The following is a 22,417-nucleotide window of genomic DNA, read 5'->3' on the forward strand; positions in this document are numbered from 1 at the left end:
CTGGGTGGCTCAGTTGGTTAAGCGACTGCCTTCGGCTCAGGTCATGATCCTGGAGTCCCTGGATCGAGTCCCGCATCGGGCTCCCTGCTCGGCAGGGAGTCTGCTTCTCCCTCTCCCACTCCCCCTGCTTGTGTTCCCTCTCTCGCTGTGTCTTTCTCTGTCAAATAAATAAATAAAATCTTAAAAAAAAAAAAAAAAAAAAAACAAATCCTTTTAAAAAAAAAAAAATGAAACAAGATGAAACCAGAGAGGGAGACAAAGCATAAGAGACTCTTAATCTCAGAAAACAAACTGAGGGTTGTTGGAATGGAGGGGGTGGGAGGGATGGGGTGATGGGGTGGCTGGGTGATGGACACTGGGGAGGGTATGTGTTGTGGTGAGCACTGTGTATTGTGTAAGACTGATGAATCACAGACCTGTACCCCTGAAACAATACATTATATGTTAATAAAAAAAAAAAGAGTAAGTCAAGCAAATATTTACGGTTGACAAGTCAAATAAATAAACTTGGTTAAAAGTGACAACATAAAATCTTTATCGCAACTTTCACCGATGTTATTACTCTGCCTTCTAGTAGTCCCATCTATTGTTGCATTGTTGATAATGGAAGGGCACTGAGATCTAGGCTGACATTCGCTCCTCGGTCTTCTGTATCTACTCATGCCCTTTTCTATATAATAATTGATCTATAGGGGGTGCCTGAGTGGCTCAGTCGTTAAGCGTCTGCCTTCGGCTCAGGTCATGATCCCAGGGTCCTGGGATCCAGCCCCGCATTGTGCTCCCTGCTTGGCGGGGAGCCTGCTTCTCCCTCTCACACTCCCCCTGCTTGTGTTCCCTCTCTCGCTGTCTCTCTCTCTGTCAAATAAATAAAATCTTTTTAAAAAGATTGATCTGTAGATAAGATTTAGAAGAGAATGGAAATATCCCAAATCAGAACTCAAAAGCACGCAGCATTGTTCCCTGAACATTAATGTCTATAATGAGAGCCTCCTCCTGGGGGCCATGACCCCTTTTCTGACCCATGTAAAGGTGATGTTAGCATAGAGGTAATAATGTTGCATCCTTTTTATTATCCTTCTTAAAATTCAGTGGGTAACATATTCAGAGGGATTTTTTAATAGCTCCATTACTAAGACATTTTAAAATCCCAATGAATTGTACAGTGTTGTAAAAAAAAAAAAATACAAGTTATCCAAATGGAGTAAGAAAGAAGTGGGAAGCCTCAATAAACCAGTAGCCAGGGAAGGAATTGAAAACTTGTCAAAATATTACTCTCTCCATGAAAGGCATTACCCCAGGGGGTTTCCATTTGAAATGAACTTATGGAAATAATAATAGTCTATTTCTCCTTGAGTGCTTAGGAGAATTAATTATTTCCAAAATATATAAACTGTTCCAGAGTAAGGGAAAAGATGGAAAGCTTAAGGAGTCCTAATTCATTATATGCACAAAAACTTTGAAACCAAAACAAAGGCCAGTCACACAGTGAGTGTATGTGGAGCAGTCTAATTTACCAGTGTAATAACAGGATCATTTCCTACCAGAAAACCTATCAGAATAGGTTATTTCAGTGGGTAAAAATAGAACCTAAATTTTTAGTAGTGGCCAAGTAATCACTTAGTCATTTATTGAAATTCAACTCTGGTTCCTGGTTTAAAAACAAAACTCTTAGTAAACTCAAAAATAATACCTCCTTTTAACACTATAAAGAATATCCAGATAACCAACATCACTCATGACATAAAAATACTAGAAGTTGTACCAACAAAATCTAGACAAGTTTGTCATAATGAGCTGACATTTGAGCATTTCTAAATTCCAGGCACTGTTCTAAGAGGTTTTATATAGATTAACTAATTTACCCTTCGTAACAAGCCCATGAAATAGTTACTGACCCTGTTTCACAGATGAGGAAACTGAGGCTCAGGGAGGTGGAATAATTGACCATTGCACAGTTACTAAGAGGCCAAACTGGGCTTTCAACTTGGGACTTCGGTCTTCACAGGCCACGTGCCTAGTCCTGTAGTCCGCATCGTCACTTAATTCTGTTCTGGGTATTCTAGGCTGTGCACTCGGAGAAAGAGAAATAAGAAGTTTTATTACTATTGGAAAGGGGACAAAATTACGATTTTCAGATAAGATGATGGATGCATACTGTATAGTAGCGATTTGCCTGCCTAAAAAGTAATAAGTATATCAAAAATACTTAAGTATATCAAAAATAAATCAGTGAAGACAAACAGCCAACTAGAAAACATACTTGAAAGAAAATACGGAGAGGATGAACGCCTTGTAGAAAAAAAAAGGTTTTTAAAAAGTATGCTTATGAATCTAAATAAAATTTTAAAAAGATATTTCTTCATTCTATAGGAATGGTGAATGTCTGGTGGAGGAAAGATTTTCTTTCTTTTGCCACACCGGGGAGCATGCTTTATCAAAGAGGAAGGAAGAATTAGAAGATTCCTACCTCACAGGGTTAGGATAGGCTTTATTTAGGTTCAGTAAGAATAACAGTTTCTTCAGCATATTATTTTTTAAATCATTTAAACTTCTTCAAAAATCCCAGATTAAACTTCTTTAAGAGTTCCCCCACGCCTAAAAAAAGTACGCTTATGACACAGTTGTTATCAAAAAATTAACTAAGCTTTTACCCTTGTGATTTAAAATTTCTCTGTAACTGTGAACCTGACTGTTCAAAATATATTTCAGCATTTCAACAATTTCAGTCATGTCTTAACCCTCTCAGAACTGTAGAAGAAATGACTTAATGGGATTTATAACAACAAAAATAATAGCAGCTGACACAGCTTAAGTGCTTGCTAGACGCCAGGCTCCGTTTTACTTGTTTTTACACACATTATCTTCTGCACTCTTCATAAAGGAACTTCTGAATTGGGGGAGCATAGGCACCCTGTCCTACTGTGACTCCAGCTCTGGAATAGCACAGAACCCAGAGTAGGGTTGCTGCATAGATTTGTTGAGTAAGTGGACCAACAGCTTGACAAGATGTAGAATGTTAGTATTTTAAGAAAATGTTTCACATAAAAATATCCTTCTAAAACTGAGCGCTGATCTATCCAGACTAAGATTCTGTCTCCTACCATAGTTCCAAGGGGGTGGTTTGAAGTCAGGCCTTGTTGCCTTCCGTGGCATGACCTCCAAACTTCAGTGACATACCCAGATCTCCAATATCCTAAATGATATATGATTGATAGATATTGATCCACCATGTGCTAGGCGCTGAGCTGGTTTCAGTGTCTCCTTTGAACCTACTAACACTCTTAGGATTAAAAACCCATTTCAGAGAAGAGGGAACTGAAGCCCAGAGACTTTAAACACCTTTTTTAAGGTGATACAGCTGGAAAGTATTGGATCAAAGGTTCACATCCAAGCCTCCCTAAATCCAGAGCCCCTGCATCTCCCTCTGACTTTGCCACACTTCACATTTGTTTGTTTTCAGCTTATACCACCCCTGTGAACAAAGAGCTCTTTCCATTCCTATCTGTGGTCTCAATACTTGGTTCAAGTTTCAGTAGGAAAGAAGAAAGGCTGGCTTTAGTAACAAAAATATGAGGAGACAGGGCTACATCATTTATTGTATGTACTTAACAAACAGGCAGCATAGCATTCTGTCCATCAGTACTTTAGCATGTATCTGTAACAGGCAAGGACTTTTTCTTTAATATGATGATAGTGCTGTTATCACATCCAACAAAATTTAGTAAGTCCTGATGGTACCTGGTCTGTGTCCAGTTTTCTCCAGCTGTCTCAAAAATGTCATTTTGGACTTGATTTGTTTGAAGCGGGCAGGATGAGGTACTTTTAATATGTCCTGTTCCCTAATAAAATCCCCTCAGTACTCTGTGCACTAACGCTTGCCACAATATTACTCCATAGCAACTTCTTCGAGAGATGCAGCAGATGGCCAGTCGTCCCTTTGCCTCCGTAAATGTTGCCTTGGAAACAGATGAAGAGCCTCCTGATCTTATTGGGGGGAGTATAAAGGTGAGAATGTGGTTCAAAAGTCCCGAAAACTTGTCAGAACTCAGGCTTCTAAGTCTGGGGAGACCACAGAGAACAAGAGCCTTATTCTGTTGCCTCATAATTATGTGTTCCTCTCTCTCTCTTTTTAACAATAAGGCAACACGCTGATGTTGTCAGATATTCTTTTGCTTTCATTTTTCAGTCTTTCATGTTGTTAAGCATTCTCATGTTCAAGGAATTTAAAAATATGAATCGTTTGTCTCAAATTCTTGTTAAGTATTCTGTGGCGTAATACTTTAAAAATTTATATTGGAAAAGAGCTAAATTGAAACACTGCTTTTTATAAGTAGTTTAGGGAATTTTCTTAAAAGGGGCAAAAATTATAATTCACTATGCATTCCATGGAATGTAAATATTTCTGACTCCTCCCAGAAAAATGATGAAGAAAGAAAAGTTTCTCTTTTGGCAAAATGATGAACTATTTCAGATGCTCTGGGGAAAGAGTTATAGAACCTGAATTTTAAAATACTTATTAAAGCATTACTGAGCTCATAGGAAGTAGGTGAAATTCCCAGGAAATATTCTCCTATCCCTCCCCCAAAAAAGAACAAATCGTGAACCAAAACCAGAACGATGTGTGGTCTGAAGTGGTTCCAGATTGGTAACACACCATGACTCCCAGCCGACATAGGTGCAGATCCTCTCTGTGGGAAAGCATCCCCATTTCAGCCATGTAGGATCCCCAGAGATCAAGATCAAGCAATCAGAGATCACCAAGGACAAGAGAGACAAGCCACTAGGAATAGGAGTTAGCAGATACCATGGACAGTGGTTTAGACAGGACTTCACACATTAGAGCGGCATCTAAAGCGTATAATACAGCTCTGTATGAAATGTTTAAAGACGTGAAAGATGGAATCATAAAGATGAGGACACCATGAATCAAGAGTGACCAGATCTAAAAAAGAACCAAATGGAACTGTTAGAAATGGAACATACAGGGGCAGCTGGCTGGCTCAGTTAGTAGAGCACGCGACTCTTGATCTTGGGGTTGTGAGTTCCAGCCCCATGTGGAGTATAAAGATTACTTAAATAAATAAATAAACTTTAAAAAAAATAAATGGAACATATAGGGGTTGAAATTTTTTAAATAACTCCGTCTACATTTTATTTTATTATTTTTATTTTTTAAAGATTTTATTTATTTATTTGAGAGAGAGAGAATGAGAGACAGAGAGCATGAGAGGGAGGAGGGAGAATCAGACTCCCTACCGAGCAGGGAGCCCGATGCGGGACTCGATCCCGGGACTCCAGGATCATGACCTGAGCCGAAGGCAGTCACTTAACCAACTGAGCCACCCAGGCGCCCTCCGTCTACATTTTAAACAGCACATCAGATACAAGTAAAGACAGAACTTTTGAACTGGAAGATGAATCTGAAGAAATTGCGCAGAATGCAGAACAGAGACACAAGAAGATGGAAACTATGACAAATGATAAGAATATGGAGGATAAAATGAGAAGACCTGACATGTATTTTATATCTATACTGTAGGATTGCCACAGTGTGAAGAAATTAGAACCCTTGAGCATTGTTAGTGGGAATGTGAAATGATGTAGCTGCTGTGGAAAACAGTATTGGTCTCCCTCAAAAAAACAAAAATAGAATTACCATATAATCTATCAGTTCCTCTTCTGGATATATACCTGCAAGAATGGAAGACAAGGTCTCAAAGATATATTTGTACACCCATGTTCATAGCAGCATTATTCACAGTAGCTAAAAGATGGGAGCACCCTAATGTCCATCAGTAGATGAATGGGTATGCAAAATGTGGTCTACACATACAAAGGAATATTATTCAGTCTCAAAAAGGAAGGAAATTCTGACACCTGCTACAACATGGGTGAACCTTGAGGACATTATGCTAAGTGAAATAAGCCAGTCACAAAAAAACAAATACTGTAAGATCCCACTTTTCTGAGTTATCTAGAATACTCAAGTCCATAGCGACAAAGTATAATTGTGGTTGTTAGGGGTTGAGAGAGAGGGGAATAGGGAGTCACTATGGGTGGAGGGTTTCAGTTCTGCAAGATGAAAAGAGTTCTGAAGATGGATGGTGATGATGGTTGCATAACAATATGAATCTACTTAATACCTCTGAAGTGTACACTGAAAAATGGTTAGGATGGGGGGCTCCTGGGGGGGCTCAGTTGGTTAAGCGTCTGCCTTTGGCTCGGGTCATGATCCCGGGGTCCTGGGATCGAGTCCCACATCAGGCTCCCTGCTCAGCGGAGAGCCTGTTTCTCCCTCTCCCACTCCCCACTTGTGCTCTCTCGCCATCTCTGTCTCTCCCTCTCTCAAATAAATGAAGTCTTAAAAAAAAAAAAGGGTTAGGATGGTAAATGTTAGTCTATTTACTACATTAATAAAATAACTGGGGGAAAAAAAAGAAAAGATCACCTAAAGGAAATGACAGAGCAACAACTGACTTCTCATTAGTAACATCAAAAGCCAAAAGAGCGTGGAAGAATGTCTCTAAATGACATCAGGAGAACTGCCAACCTAGAATAGCGTGCCCAGTAACTGCCTTCCGAGAACAAGGACAGAAGCGCGATTTCTTCCGATGAGAAGGAAAGCTGAGTTGGCTACCAGAGACCTGTACAAAAGAAATGTCTACAGGATGTGCTCGGAGAAAGGCAAACTACCCAGGACTGAGGAATGAGAAGGAATAGTGAGAAAGTGAAGTGGTAAGCATGTACATAAATCTAAGCGAATGTGATAAAATAACAATTTGTGGGATTAATAAAACAGACAAATCTAAAGTACTAAGCAGCAGCACTATATGTCATATGTCAATGGCATATGACCCAGGTGGTTACTCCGTCGAACGCTTTATTGACGCTCTTTCCAGGACACACACTCTCTCACCTTCTGGGGGCTCTTGCTCAGTGTTCTCTGTGCAGCCCTCTCCATGGCCCCACACCACTAATGGTGCAGGGCTGCCTCAGTCTTTGGGCCTCCTCTCACGTCTCTTTGCACCCAGTCCTTTGGTAACTTAGTCTGTTCGAGCTGCTATAACCAAGCGCTGGAGACTGGGTGTCCTAGAAACAACAGAAATTTCTTACAAATTCTCGAGGCTAGGAAGTCCAAGATCGAGGTGCTGGCAGATTCAGTGTCTGTGGAAGCACCCTTCCTGGTTCGTAGATGGTGCCTTCTCACTCTGACCTTACATGGTGGAAGGGGCTAGGGAGCTCTCGGGGGTCTCTTATGAGGGCACTAATCGTCTCTCAAAGGCCCTACCTCCAAGTATCGTATTAGGCATTAAGATTTAACATTACGGATTTTAGAAGGACACAAACATTCAGACCAAGAAGTGATCTTTTCCGTCATGGGTTTATTTTAACACCATCTCTCTGCTCGGACCTCTCCTGTGAACCTCCAACTCCTATAACCAATTGCTTGCTTACTCGGTATCCCCAGTTGGATGTCTTAGCAGCCATCTCAGAGTTAACATAGCCAAAGCTGAGCTCTGGATATTATCCCCCACACCTCTTCTTGGCATATCACCCCCAACTCAGTACCTCATCCTAGCCGCTCAGGCCAAAATCCTGGAACTGTGCTTGGTCCGTGCTTGCTCTCATTCTCATCAGACAGCCAGTCCATCAGCACATGTCTTTGGTTCTGTCTTCCACCACCACACACACCTACACCCCTATCACTGCACTGTCCTCTCACCCACCCCGTCCTTCCCTGTGCTGCGGCCACAGTGGTTCCAGAAGTCATTTTCTTCAACCAAATTGAAGAAATGAATGATGTATTTGGAGGTATGGCAGGCAGAATTCTAAAGATGGCCACCAAGATTCCCAGCTCATGGTTTTTCAGTCAAACACTACTCTAGGTGCTGCTCTGAAGGGATTGGGCAAAAGTCATACAAATCCCAAGGTAGCTGAGACCTTAAGACACTGAGAGACTTTCTCTGGCTGGTGGCAGAAGAGGAAACATGCAAAGGACTTGGCACACCACCACTGATTTGAAGCTGGAAGGTAGCCCCCTGCAGCAGGGAAGTGGGGACCTCAGACCTACAGTTGCAAGGAACTGGATTCTGCCGGCCATCTGAGGCCGCCTGAATGAGTTTTGAACAGATTCTTCCCTAGAGCCTGCAGGAAAGAGCCGGCCTAGATGCTAACTTGACTTCCACCTGTGAAGATAAAAGCTGAGATCATGGAGACCTTTGAGAGATAAGAGCTGAGAATTTTCCAGAACTGATGGAAGAGATGAACAGACCTGTATCTGTAAGCAAGAACCCTACAGAGCTCTCCTGGACTTCCGACCTGCCCAACTGAGATAGATAATAAATAGGTGCTGTTGTAGGCAACTAAGTTTACTCAGCAATAGAAACTAATAGAGGGCATCTTTAAAAATTACGAGGGGGTGGGGTAACTGGGTGATGGACATTTAGGAGGGCACTTGATGTAATGAGCACTGGGTATTATATAAGACTGATATAAGACTGATGAATCACTGACCTCTACCTCAGAAACCAATAATACATTATATGTTAATTAATTGAATTTAAATTTTAAAAAAATGAAAAAAAAATCACTTGTGAAGGCTGCATCATTAACACTTGAGAAACACTGGTTTAGGTAATTCTTTGTTATCTCCCACCAGACTGTTCCCAAACCCATTGCCCTGGAGCCGTGTTTTGGCAACAAAGCTGCTGTCCTCTCTGTGTTTGTGAGGCTCCCTCGAGGGCTCTGTGGAATCCCTCCTCCTGGGCAGTCAGGTGAGTGGATGAGGGCCAGTGACAAACCAGACGTGAACTTGGGTAAAGAAGCGATAGTGAACAGGAGGCACGTGCCTACCTCGTGTCATTGTAAGGATTTGGGGAGATGATCCCATTGTCCCTGGTGTTCCCTAAACTGTCTGTCCAGAGGTTCCTTCCCAGGGACAAGCTGGGATTGCCCCTCTCCCTCGGCCTCCCGGAGGTATGGACGCTTCCGCCCCTACCTTCCCTTCCCTATGCTCTTCCGTGGTCGTCTTACCTACTCTTCGTGGCTCCCAGCTGGCTCCTCCAAGCTGTCCACTCTCAAACTGGTATTTGTAGCACTACTGCCTGTCTTTTGCTTTTTCACTCTGTTAAATATAAGGCACAAACAGCAATTATAACAGCTTAAAGGAAGTCTTGGAAGGGTACTCACAATCCTACCATCCAGCACCCACCAGTGTTCATTGTTCTCTTTCCTTTCCAGCCCTGGCAGCAGCTTTGTTGAAATGATTGTATAGATTTAATTTTTATTCTTCTTTTTTCATATAACTATCATAAACATTTTGACACTTTGCTATGTAACATTTTACCAGTTTCTTTTATGCAATTCCATCAAGTACACAAATCATAATTTCGATAAACATTCTCTTATTAAACACTAAGGAGATATGGAATACAGTTTCGGAAATATCCTGATTAATCGCGGAGTACTTTGGAGGGACGCGTCAGACAAGATGCACAATATGGGGGGCTTTTTTGTTTTGTTTTGTTTTTAAGATTTTGTTTATTTGACAGATAGCAAGAGCAGGAACACAAGCAAGGAGGGGAAGGGGGAGCAGGGAGCCCGATGCGGGGCTCGATCCCAGGACCCTGAGATCATGACCTGAGCCAAAGGCAGACGCTTAACGACTGAGCCACCCAGGCGCCCCGCACAATATATTTTAGACAGCTTTCAGTTGAAGTGATTCTGGGGGTCACGGTTGCCTTAGCCAAGGAAAGCCTTGTGTCTGTGATAAAGTATGTCTCAGAATCCTTGCCCAGCCCCGGAGCTCCAAAGCCTCCTGAGTGCAGCCCTCAGATCTAGAGCCGCCTCCAGCTGAGCTCTCGAAATGGTTTCTGGGTCCTCACGAGGGAGGCCTTTAGGCTTGGCCAGGCCTAAGGGGGGGCTTCATTTCATAGGGGAACAGCTTGATTTGCTCTGACCTAGGGATGTGAGTTCACCTCCTAACTCAGCCTTATCCATGTCAAGGACAGAATGACCCATTGACCTGAACTCTGGAGCATTGTTTCCTGTTACTTCCCAGCTCAGCGAACTTGGCCTGTGCTCTCTGAGAGCAAGGCCCTGGCTAGAGTAGGGAAGTGACAGGCTTGCAGTACTGTGGCCTTTCCTGCCCTGTCCTTTCCCTGATAGGCCTCATCCCCTTCAGTTCCTGATGAAGGCCGGCTCACTGCTTGAGACCCACCCCAAGTGAGACCATTCTCCCATTTTAGATGGTCTCTTCTCTACCCCCCATTTTAGTTGGTCCTTCCTCTGGACTCTGCCTTTGCTAAACAGTGTCACTGGTGTGGATTCCCCACTGCACGCCAGGCACATAAAACCTCCCCCCCACTCCCCCCATTCCTCCATTTTTATAGGCTCAGTGGAGTAACAGGTGGCACTAACGTGGCTCATGAGGACCTCAGCTGGGCGCTGAGCCTCCACTGGCTCATTCACATGCGTTGAGAATCCAGCTCCCCCAGAACCGTGCCTTCCCCACTGAACATCAGGTTAATCAGCTCCTAGTACAAAAAGGAGAATGGAACCCACTAGACCCTAAAGCAAGGGTGGTGGGGGTGGTGGGGCGACGAGCCAGGTACCATTCTAAGATGTTCACATGGGTTCACTCAGTGACTCCTCACACATGCCGTGTCCTGTTATTGTCCCCATTTTACAAATGAAGAAACGGAGGCATGGGGCGGTTAAAGATCCTTATGTATTCCAAAGCCTGGCCCCAGAGTCTGTCCTAACCTGTCTAGGATAGATACGAAAATAACTAGTGCTGGCTGAGTGATGTGGAATGAATCTGAATTTACTGATCAAGAGTGCTGCTTTTTCTTGGCACCCTTTTGGAGGCCCGCAGAAAAATGTAGCACTCAGAGCATGACTGCAATCTTTCTTAAATGCTCCAACTGCCAGGCAGAGCTCTTTGCTTCACTGATCTGCTGAACAGCAAGCTACATCTGTTGTGTAAAAAGTGGGGAGGGGAGAAGAATATGTGTGTGTATTTGCATCAGTAAACCCTGAAAGGATATATACAGATTACTGAAAGCAGTGCTCGGGTGGAGGGAGGCACAACGCGGAAGGAAGGAAGGCTTTTCCCCTCTATACTTATTTATTTGCTCATTGCACCCCGGGAATGTTAAAAAAAAAAAAGTTTCCTGAAATTATGTTTAAAGACAAAGCAAGCTGCTCCTCACCACGTGTTCCCCATGGGCTCTCCCCAGGTCTCGCGGTGGCCAGCGCCCTCGTGGACATTTCTCAGCAGATGCCAATGGTGTACAAAGAGAAGTCAGGAGCCGTGAGAAACCGGAAGCAGCAGCCCCCCGCGCAGCCCGGGACCTGCATCTGAGGCCGGGCGGAGACTCTCCGTGAGCGAGCCGGCGGGGTGGGGGGGCTGGCGTGCGGCGCCGTCAGCAGGGAGGGGGCAGGCGGGGAGATGCTCCATGGAGTGGGCCGAAGACTGGAAACCCTCGAAACATCCGACTCCTCTGCATGTTCACGAGCTTTCTTTGCCGGTTTCTCCCATCTGTGCTCCAGCATCTAACCTTTTACTTTTGCATAGGAAATAATTATTTAATGGCAGGTCCAGGGGTGACCCAGTTGTTGCTGGAGGAGGCCGGGGCAGAGCCAGTGAGAGAGCTGGGAGCAACACTCAGGTTCACTTGTGGAAAACTGTTCTTGGGGCTGTCTCAACTTGCAAAAAACAGAAGATGTAGTGTTTACAAGTAGACATTCACCACCAGTCGTTCTTGAACATGGTCTTTTAAAAACTAGTCAGATGAATGAATTTGTTCTCATCTGAAGCCTGCTATCTTTTTTAAAAGATGTGCTACTTATTCTCGCATGACGTAGGCAAACCTCTCTCTTGCAGGGAGTAGCTTTTTTCTAGTTGAGAATAAACAAAGGTCCATCTCTTTTGAATCATATCAAACTAAGGTAGAAGGGGGCTATTTTAAATGTCAAGGTCAGCAGTGTTACTTAGAATGTAAACTGATGTAATAGGTAGTTTTCTATAGCAACTTGATTAATTTATTCTTAATCCATTTGAAATCCTCTCCCTCTCTCTGTCTCTCTCCCTCTCTCATGTCTCTCTCTCTGTCTCTCTCTCTCTCACACATACACACACACACATACACACACACTAAGTGCCTAGACTTGAAATAGATCTAGCAATTGGAAAGTTAGTAAGCCTAAGTTTTTCCATAATTGCATTCCTACATTCTTATAAAATTTAAATAGCTACCATTGGCAATCTGCTCTTTTTCTAAAATCTAATTTGCAGCCAGGAAAGAATTTTCTCACCCCAGGGAACGTTTAACCTAGCAGCAGGGACTGAGAGGAAAGCGGAAATTACGAAACTGTGAAAGCTCCTGTTTATGTTGTTGTCAAAAGACAGGAGCACTAAATAAGGTGTGGTCCTCATGTGCCCCCTGCCCCCCGCCCCCCACTCTAGGCCTGACGTTGGCTCCAGCCCTTCTAGCCACTCCTGCCAGGACACCACAGAGGCAGGGACTCGTCCATGTTACATGTCTCCCTTGGGCAGAAAAGAGCATGCCAGCCCTTAGGATCCCTGCATCAAAGAGCAACAGTGTGCCCTAGAGCCTGCCTTGAGCTGGTGGGCCATCCTCAGGCTGCAGGTGGAATTGCACGCCCAAAGCCTGGAGAAGAACCTGGAACTGTTTGCTGGCTCTCCTTCAGGAGAGGGTCAGCTTGGCCCTCCCATCCTCCTTCCCAGCCCCGGGTGGTGGCTGTGGGCAGGGCAGTGACCACTGAGAAGGATGAAAAGCACATAGAGAATATAGATAAGGAGGAATAACCATGCCAAGTGGAAAGTGACCAAGTTGAAGTGGGGCGGGGCAGTCCTGCTCTTCTCCGCAGGCCGCTGCCTGGGGGTCATGGTTTCCCTGTGTATGGTGCTCTGTATTCCGGCATTACGCGGCAGCCTCTGCAGGTCTTTCTTCCACTTCAAAACTTGGGGTTCTCTAGCATTACCCCGTAGGGATGGCCCTCTAGACAACCACACTCGTTTGTGAATTTGGAGAAATTAATACTCGAAAGAGCAAAGACTGCAGCTTTTCACCTTGACATGCAGTGCCTAGAGTAGGAACGCTGTCTCTTTCCCAGCCCTCGCCCATGAAAAGTTGCCTGGAAAGATGTTTTCATGGAAGTTGAACCCTAAAACACTGTCTGATGCACAAAACACCTCTACTTTGAGACTCGCCTCTCAAAAAGCTGCTTTTTCACATCAATGACAAAGAGCAGACAATTCTAGAAAAGACCCCCTTCTCTCTCAAGCTTCCCACATCCCTGCTCCACATCACAGCACCCACAGAGAGCCTGCCTCAGACTGGCGCTTTACCCCTATAATTGCCATGAGGCCTCTTGGCAGAGAGAGGGAGGCCGCTGGAGAAGGACCCCCCACAAGGAAAATCCTTGTTTGTTCAAAGGACCAGTGTTTCTTTGGCCAAAGAAGTCTCTTCCCCATGGCTTCCCAGGCCTTGAAATAACATACACCGTGTCCCATAGCACCTGGTTTGGTGTTTTGCTTTTCTAAAAGATAGTTTATTTTTAAAAAGGAAGGAAAAAGGAGCAAGTGATGTTTACTTCTGCTCCAACAGTGGAGAAACAGCTGAATCCACCTGCTTCTCCTTTGCAGCCAATAGCAAACAGCTTCCTCAGGGCTCAGGCCAGAGGAAGGGAGGGGCAGGAGAAAGAGGCGCTCAGCTTAGGAGCCAGTTACCAAGAGGGAATCATCTGGAACTTCAGAGAAATGCCTGCGTGTCACAGGAGAGCCTGTATATAAGTTAAAATAGTCACGAAAACATTGATGTTGCACTTGTACATAATTATACAGTAGTGTCCAGAATGTTCAGACATTCAGAGTGTACATAAAACAAAACTATGTCAATGTATTTTTATTAAATGTAACGGTGTCTGAGTTTTACCTAATATGTTTTTGTGACACATACCGGATATCCAAGTCTAAAGAAGTCCTCTCATTGGGCCCTGATACATTGATAACAAAACCAAAAAAAGGGGGGGGGCATCCCCATCATGCCAGTGTGTCCAGATGCATCTGGTCCGAATTGGTTGATTCTAAAACAGAAATCGTCTGCCGGTACACAGAGGAGAACTCAGGCGTCGAGTACATTTAAACAGCATTGTGTGAGGAGCCTTGAAGGCAGCGGGCATGTCGCTGTCACCTGCAGGCTCTGCAGGGGGTCATGAATCTTTCTGTTAGCCTCTTGCTACTGTGCCTGGCCACGGATGACCAGTCTTGTCCTGAGAAGCGTTTCTCTTAGTCTCTCAGTTCGAAGACTCTCTCAGATTTTCCAGAAAGGGGTTTTCCAGGCTGCCTTTTGTTCCGTTTGGTCTACAATTTGAATGACCATTTCCCGGGACTGTGGTTTCCTGTACTGAAAAGCAGGGTGGGAGTAGGATGGCCGGTTCACTGACAGATCGCTCCCGTTCCCTCCTGCGGATCCACGCCCAGCCTGGCCTCCTGTCCGCGCCCCACTCCTCGTCTTACAGCACTCCCTATGAGATCAGCTTGAAGAGATGGAGGAGGTGTGGAGAGAAGGCAAGCCACACTTCCCCCCACGCCTCCCCCGAGCTGCCCTGGAGGAAAAGCAGCCCTTGGCAGGAAAACAGCAGAACATCTGGGGGTGAGGCCTGAAGCCCCCGATGGGAGATGGGAGACGCACCGATCGGGAAGCCCGGGGCGGACGTGGATGCGCGAGAAGACCAGAGCCCTCTCGGTAGAAAGAAGACATGGGACCTTTTCAGTGCAACTCGCTCCGTCAGTTCAACGGGGGAGGGGGTGGGGGTTCACTTCCTCCGGTGCTGGTGTCATTTTTGAGAACACTTTGATCCTTTAGTCTCTCTCATCCATCCACACCCTCAGTGAATACTCCCTGAGCACTTACTAACAACCTGAGCTAACGCTAGGGCAGTGACCGAGACGGAAAGAAGCTCTTTGGAATTACAGCAAAGCCCAGCTCGCGCCCCTCATCCCAGGAGACCTTTCCTCGTGGCGGTTTCTGTGAGAATTGGCCGCCCTGAGGACAGACCCAGGAAGGCAGAGGGTCTGTCCTGGGGCCGAGCACCAGCTCTCAGTCTGAAATGTGTGCCCAATTTACCAAGCTCGGCTCCAACCATAAAAATCACCGTGATGGCAGGCCCGCCAAGAGACGTTTGCCCGGAATCGTTCAAACTCCTGAACACCCTTACCTGCAGGGAGATGATCTGGACTGGAGAGGAGAACTGGCGCCTTCTCTTTCAAAGGCAATAATGGAATTGACTTTCAGAAACTGAAATTTGTGCACAAAACATTCTAAACACTAGTGAAGCCTGTTTCGTTGAACTAATTCTGGCTCTGGAAATGTTTTTGTTTTATAGGTATTTACGGTTTTTGTTTTTGTTTTATTTTTGGTTTGGATTCAAGCTTAGTTTGTTAATATGTATAATTTAGCATTTCTTGCACTCATGTAAATATGGAGTAAGTATTGTAAACTATTTCATTGCTGGGGACTGTGGGTGTTATACATACATTTAGGACTGCAATTTTTTGGTATTTTTTGTATTGTAAAATAACAGCTAATTTAAGCAGGAACAAGAGAATTAAGGGAGGTCTGTGCATTTTAAACACAAATGTGAAGAACTTGTATATAAACAAAAGTAAATACTATAATACAAATTTTCTTCTGAAATAAAAGTAGATCTGGTAAAAATGCGGTTTTTGCTCCAAGTGTTGAATTTTGATTTTGTGTTGTTTTCCTTTATTTTTACAGTCTGGTCATTAGAACCTTACGAAAAGGGGGGGAAATGCTTAAGATGGTTACCAGTTTTCAGACTAAGAGGAAGCACTTGGCATTGAGTGAAGGTCAAGGTATAAAACCAGCAGGGTGGGCACCTCGGCTACCTCTTGGGGTGACGGGGTACAGAGAGCCCTGCGCAGCTTGTGAGCAGACTCCCAGCGTCCCCACTGTAGCTGGCGTTGCCCTTGAAGCGACCGTGCTGGGGGGTGGGGGCGGGGAGGAGATCGGTGTGCAGGGCAGCTCTGCCCTGGCATGGGAGGGTCCCCGGGGTAGGGGCCTGGCGGGGGCTGGGCGCAGCCCAGGCACCCCAGCTGCCCTTGGTCTTTCATCTTCTCATTCTCTCATGGGTTCCTGAACGTTTAGGTTTTCCAGACTGCTCAGTCTCGGGTGTGCTGACAGGTTGAGTACTCCACGGCCACAGCGTTGTCCTTGGTTCGGAGGTTTTGATCTTCTTCTCACCCAGAAAGCTGTGTCTGTGGGTGCGGCACCTGCGTGTGGAGCAGGGTCAGAATGGTGCACTTCGGCACCCTGGTGTGGAGTGCAGGAGCCCCAGCAGGAAGGTCGGCGTAAGGGGGGTGGAGAACCGAAGAGGAGACACAAGGAAATGCCGTGGTTGCTGGAGGGGAGGGAGGCCGGGGCACCAGGTCCCGCCAGCCCACCAGCGCTTGGGACTGGGCTGGGGAGGTAAATGGTTGGACTGGTGGCCACTGCCAGGGTGGAGAAAACCATGAAACTGTTCAGCGGGGGAGGGCTGTGGGAGCCACCAAGTGCTTAAGACAGGATGAAAACCTGGGAGTGTGTGGTTTGTGGCAGAAACAACACCGTGTGCTCACCAAATCCATTAGATTTTGCCAGTGGACCCCCCCCCGGGGGGGGGCATAAACTGAGCTGTGGCCAAAGAAGGGATGGACACCAGTTCCAAACGTGGCCCATACGGTGCTCCCGCATGGGACTCCCTGGAGGTCAGGTGCCAAGGAGGTTGGAAGGCATGTGGGTCACTGAGTCACCAGTTAGAGGCAAGTCACCTGCTCAGCAAGAGCTGTGTGCTGGTCTTTGCCTCACTAAAAGGAAACTTCCACTCTAACTGATCCACTGAGATTGGGGGTTTATTACCACAAGTGGCTTTTCTTACTCTCGCTGATAGATTGGTACCCTGAAGCTCAGGGCAACCGTCACCAAAACCTAAAATGCAGGGCTTTGGCTTAGGTCGTGGCCAGGTGGCAGGCAGGGAGCAAACATGGTGGCAGCAGAACAGCTGGGGTCCCCACCAGGCAGGCGCAAAACATCTGGTGAGGCTGTTCAAGTTCAGCCGTCTACATGTCTGCTGAGTTTTTAGCTCAGAGGGAAGAAGGTCAAAAAAGAAACAAAGAAAGAAAGAAACCCAGAATGTGGCATATGTTGTTATTGGCTGCTTTTGGCGAGGCACCACAAGGAGGAGTTGACTTCCAGAAAGAATTAGCCAGTTTACAAGCCGAAGGGAAAGGGATGGAGGATCCTGAAATCCAGAGTCTTGCAGTGCTGGAAAAGCCAACTCCTCCTGCTTCTGGCCTCCAAACACTAAGAGGCGCTCACGACCCACAGAGACCCAGTAATTCTCGGCCTCCCGGGGTGAGAAGCAGGTGGAGGGTGTGGTCTTCCCGCCTGGGCCTCGTAACCTCTAGGGCAGCATCTTGAGGGAGAGGCAACAAGGAAGCAAAGATAGAAAGCCAACTTGAGAACTGCGTCCAGGAAAGAACCAGGAATGTCATCACTGACCCTGGATCTGCCTGGGAAATAAAAAGTGTAGGTTTTGGGGGCTCCTGGGTGGCACAGTCAGTTAAGTGTCCGACTCTTGATTTCAGCTCAGGTCATGATCTCAGGGCAGTGACATCGAGCCCCGAGTCAGGCTCCGTGCTCAGCCAGGAGTCTGTTTCTCTCTCTCTCTCCCGTCTGCCCTTCCCCCGCTTGCTCTCTCTAAAATAAATAAATCTTTAAAAAAAAAAAAAGTGTAGGTTTTTGAGGGAATGACGTTGCCAAAGAAACCGTTAGTCTGACCTTTAAAAATGTAAACAGCCAACCAACACTGTGATTCATTAGAACCACGCGCAGGCAGGAGATGGTTGTGCAAGCTATGTCTGAGGGCACACGCCGCGGGGCCCCAGAGCATTTCAGAATCGCCGCATGTCTGCCATCCTCCTCTTCCCTGCGTGAGAGTGTCCTTCCCTGTCTGGCCACTATCTGCTGGCCAGACATTGCGTAGGGACCAGGGATTTCAGGGAACGAAACAGACAAAAATCCCTGTCCTCATGGAGCGTACAAGGCAGTTGGGGAGACAGGTAATGGATACAACATCAGATGGTAAGTTCTGTGAAAGAACCGAGGCAGTAGGGGGCAGAAAGTGCGGGGTGGGGGCGGGGGGGGAGGGATTGCTCTTTAGTGGGACAGGGGAGGCCGTTCTGACAGGTGACAGCTGAGCAGAGAGCTGAATGAAGGTGTTCGGGACAAGAACACGCGTGTTCGGGACAAGAACAACCAGAAATGGAGGGAGCAGCAGGTGCGGAGGCCTAGAGGTAGGGCATGCCTGGTGGGTCTGAGCTGGTCCAAAGTGGCCAGAGTGGCTAAAACAAAGTGGGCTTCCCTAGCAGTCCTGGGAGTTGGGCCTGGCCGGGGCCTGCGGGGCATAGTTCTCAACTGGCAGAGGACCACCCCCTGGGGGACATTTGGGGAAGAGGTAAGGGCCCTTTTGGTTATTGCATTGCCCAGGGAGGTGCTGCTATGATTTAGTGGGTGAGCCTGAAGGTGGTCATCCTGTGACACATGGGACTGTCCCACCCAACCAAGAACTGACCCACCTCCCCCTCGATTTTGAAACGTCTTGTTGGGTATTTGTGTAGATGAGAAAACCTGTTCCTAATCATCTAAGTGTGGAACCCAACCCGGTTACAAACACAAGGATCTGAGAGCTGGTTTGATGCAGCCAGTTTCCCAGAAATGCAACTATGGTGTAAATCAAGGGAAGAGCACATTTTGTTTCCTTCAAAACTTTACCCAGAGCCGGTCATCATTTTGGAAAATGCTGTCCCCAATGGCACTGTCCTTCCTGGTGTCTGAGCCCCCAACCCCACCCACACACACGTGCAGGGTGCAGATACACCCCGCAGCCCCATGTTGCTGGCTGGGTAACACACCTGACGAGAATTCCCTTCTGTCCTGTGTCGCCAACACAAGAAGGGGACAGACCGGAAGACCTGCTGACCATATGCAACATCCTGACGTCCTGCACGGGGAGCTGGGGACAACCTGGCTCGGGGCCCATTTACACACCCAGTAGGCCATTCCTCATTTGCTTAATCCTGATCCCATGAGGGCTCAGCTTCTGAGGTTGTGTATTTTGTTCTGGTGTGTACTCATCTTAATTATTCTCTCTGTATCTTCTGCCTTGGACTGGAGGCTCCTTTGAGTGTGGGGTGACATGTTCTTGGCAAAACAGCTTCCCAAGACATCCTTCAACTCACGCCTTCCAGGGCCTGAAGGCCAGCAAGACAGGGCCACAGCTCTGTCTCCTGTCACACGCATGCCGAGCTCGCTGGCAAGTTGCTGTCCAGCTGGGGGATGTCTCCTGAAGCCCCACATGGCCCCTGTCCTCCTGCTACTCTGGAAATCTAACCGAACAGCGTCCACACTTCCTCGAAAAATGAGCTGCTCCTGGGAGTTTGGCCCTGCCTGACTCAGCTATGCGGCGGAGAGGGCAGGAGGGGGCAACAGGCAGATTCCGTATCAACCCAGGCCCCAAGCCAGAGTGGACATTCATGAGCCGTGAAGTTTCCACCCATAAATCCATGGATGCTTCTAGCACCTGCCTTTCTGCCTGACCCCCTCCCCCGCCCCCAGCCACCTGCCAGCTAGAGGCTCAGTGCTGACAGCAGCTAGCAGAGGCCCAGTCACGGGGACGAGGCCAGGGCTGCACACGAGAGAATGACAGCAAGCAGGCTACCTGGAAGGACACGGAGGCCGACACACAGATGTGGACGAACAGGGCAGGACCCGTTCCTGGTCATGGGGGCCGCAGCGGGACTCAGCCTTGAGGTGTCTGGCCAGACTTAACACCATGTATGAGGCAGACCTTTTCAGGTAGAAGTGACAGAAACTGAACTCCGACAACTCTCGGCTTCCTGGGGCTGCTGTGACAAATTCCCCAACCTCGGTGGCTTAAAACAGAAATTCATTCTCACAGTTCCGGAGGCCAAAAGTCCGGAATCTCAGTGTTGACGGGCTTGCGCCCCTTCCAGAAGCTCTGGGGAGAACCCGTTCCCAGCCTCTTCTAGCTTCTGGTGGCCGCCGGCTCTCCTGTCTCTGCTCTGTCCTCACATCATCTCTCTGATCTCCCCCTGCCTCTAAGGATGCACAGGACTGCATTTAGGGCCCCGCTCGGATAATCCAAGATAAGCTCCTCCTGCCCAGATTCTTGATCACATCTTTTGCTACATTAGGTAACATTCACTCTTCTGCCAGCATCTAAGGTAACAATCACAGGTTCCAGGGCTTAGGATGTGGACATAGCTTTGGGGCCGCCATTCAGCCCATTCCAACAACAAAACCCTCGGAAAGTCAGTGGGCCCAGGGGTGGCCAGAGGGTGGCCTCTGTAAGCCATGGTGCCCGGTCCCCTCCTCTTGGCTTCTGTCTTCAGAGCTGCCCGGGGCCACGCCCCAAATGGCCTCAAGCCTCCCGCATGGGACCGTTCCCTTGGGGGAAGAACAGAGAGCCAGAAAGCAGGAGCCCTGAGAACTTTCGTTTTCCCGCTGCTCCCAATAAGGGGCGCCTGGGTGGCTCAGTCGGTTAAGCGTCTGCCTTCGGCTCAGGTCATGATCCCAGGGTCCTGGGATCGAGCCCCACGTCGGGAAGCCTGCTTCTCCCTCTCCCACTCCCTCTGCTTGTGTTCCCTCTCTCGCTGTGTCTCTCTCTCTCTGTCAAATAAATAAATAAAATCTTAAAAAAAAAAAAAGGAAGCCTCCTTTCCGCGGCACGCTGACGTTAAAGCGGCTCTATTCGGTTGAAGCCCGCGCCTGAGTTGGAGAGAAGTACAGAGGGGAGACAGCCACAGGGCCACTGTTTTCAACTAAGTGCTGCTCTTTTTTTCATCTTTGCAATCTTTTGAAAGGTATATGCCTATATTTTACTCTAATTATCGGAGTAAAAAAAAAAATGAAGTGATGGGGGCGCCTGGCTGGCTCAGTCGGTAGAGCACACGACTCTTGATCTTGGGGTTGTGAGTTCGAGCCCCACGTGGGGTGTAGAGATTAAACAAACAAACAAACAAACTTTTAAAAAATGAAGTGCTAGAGTTTAACACACCGGCACGTGTGGCCCGTCATCCAGAAGACCCGTAATCCTTCATCTGGGCCACCGCCCCATCACGGTGAACAGCTTTCACCCCGCTGCCGCAGCTCCCAGCCCACATAAATGGTCTCTCTCCAGCCCACACACAGGTGCCCGTTCCCATGCAGGTGAAGAGAGTCGAGAACATTCCTTCTTCGTGAAGTGAGAAGAGGCTGGACTCGGAGCTTCCCTCTGCCCAGTAGCCCCCCACTTCTCTTCCTCTGGAGAACTGTCCTTCCCATTCCATGTGATCTTTTTGGGCCGACTGGAAGAGGCTTATGACGCTGGGCCTACTGGGGTCCTGCCTGACTCAGTCCATGGATGATGGGAAAGAGACGTGCCTTTCTCTGCTGAGGTTCCTAAAAGGAGAGACCGCAGCTGTGGAGCTGTGGACGGCTCTTGCCCACCCTGCGGTGAGAGAGCCTGCCTGGCCACGGAGGAGGCCATGCGCAGACCAACGGGGCCACCAGCACTCGAACCCCCGGACGCAGCCGTGCCTGAAGCCAGACTGCTCAGCTGCCTACCCCAGCACGTCTGGTTTGTGTTTGGTTCCGATAAGATTACTGGCTGAAGTGGCCAGGCTGGTTGGTAGTTGCTGCATGTGGTGTCTGTGGGTTTGTTCTGAGTGCTAAATACAGAGTCTCAGAGCCAGTGGCTCTTTTTCTGGTCAGGACAGCCCCAGGCCTGGGCTTTGGTGTGATCTGCACTGAACCCTTGTGTCTAAGGTCAGGTTCTCCAGAGACCAAGCCCAAGACAGGGATTCTCAGGATGCTTTAGGAGAGCGAGTGCCCTCCGGGGAACCTCTGAGTGAGGGAGGCAGGAGCCGGCAGGGGAAGGTGCTAGGCTGTGGTCTCAGCTGGGATCTAGCTTCAGCTCCATCCCACAGGGAGCTCTGGAGCATGCATGGCGCACGGAATCGCCACTCGGCCGCATGGCTGCAGGCTACCTCAGGGAGCAAAGGGTATCTTTACAGGCATTTCTTCTAGAGCGGGGGAAGCTGGGAGCGGGGTTAGCACCCAACGTCCCCAGCAGCTTGGCCCAGAGAAGTCTCTGAGCAAGGCGCCAACAACGTGCCCTTCCATCGCTTTCGTGGCCCCTAACAAGCCTCAACCCGCTTTGAGAAGCAGCGGCCTGGAGACTCTGTAACCCTTCCCTCATCAGGGTCTCCAAGCTCTTGAGAAAGAAGGAAGCGGGCAGAAGACTTCATACTCGGCCGCCACTGCTCTGC

General features: G+C 47.6%; 1 protein-coding gene across 2 annotated transcripts in view; it reads left to right on the forward strand.

The window, feature by feature from the left end:
- The window catches only part of ATRN (attractin), a 147,291-nt gene extending 131,542 nt beyond the window's left edge, over positions 1-15,749 (forward strand). The window contains exons 27-29 of one of the 2 annotated variants that reach the window (XM_081833132.1): positions 3,898-4,005; positions 8,660-8,778; positions 11,241-15,749. In XM_081833132.1, coding sequence (XP_081689258.1) covers positions 3,898-4,005; positions 8,660-8,778; positions 11,241-11,388 — 375 coding nt within the window. In that variant the 3' untranslated portion in view covers positions 11,389-15,749. The remainder of the gene's footprint in view (positions 1-3,897; positions 4,006-8,659; positions 8,779-11,240) is intronic. The other variant, XM_081833128.1, reaches the window with a different exon arrangement.
- The last annotated feature ends 6,668 nt before the right edge of the window (positions 15,750-22,417 follow it).

This window comes from Leptonychotes weddellii, chromosome 10 (assembly GCF_054177405.1).
Source record: "Leptonychotes weddellii isolate Sample4059 chromosome 10, ASM5417740v2, whole genome shotgun sequence".
Lineage (NCBI taxonomy): Eukaryota > Metazoa > Chordata > Mammalia > Carnivora > Phocidae > Leptonychotes > Leptonychotes weddellii.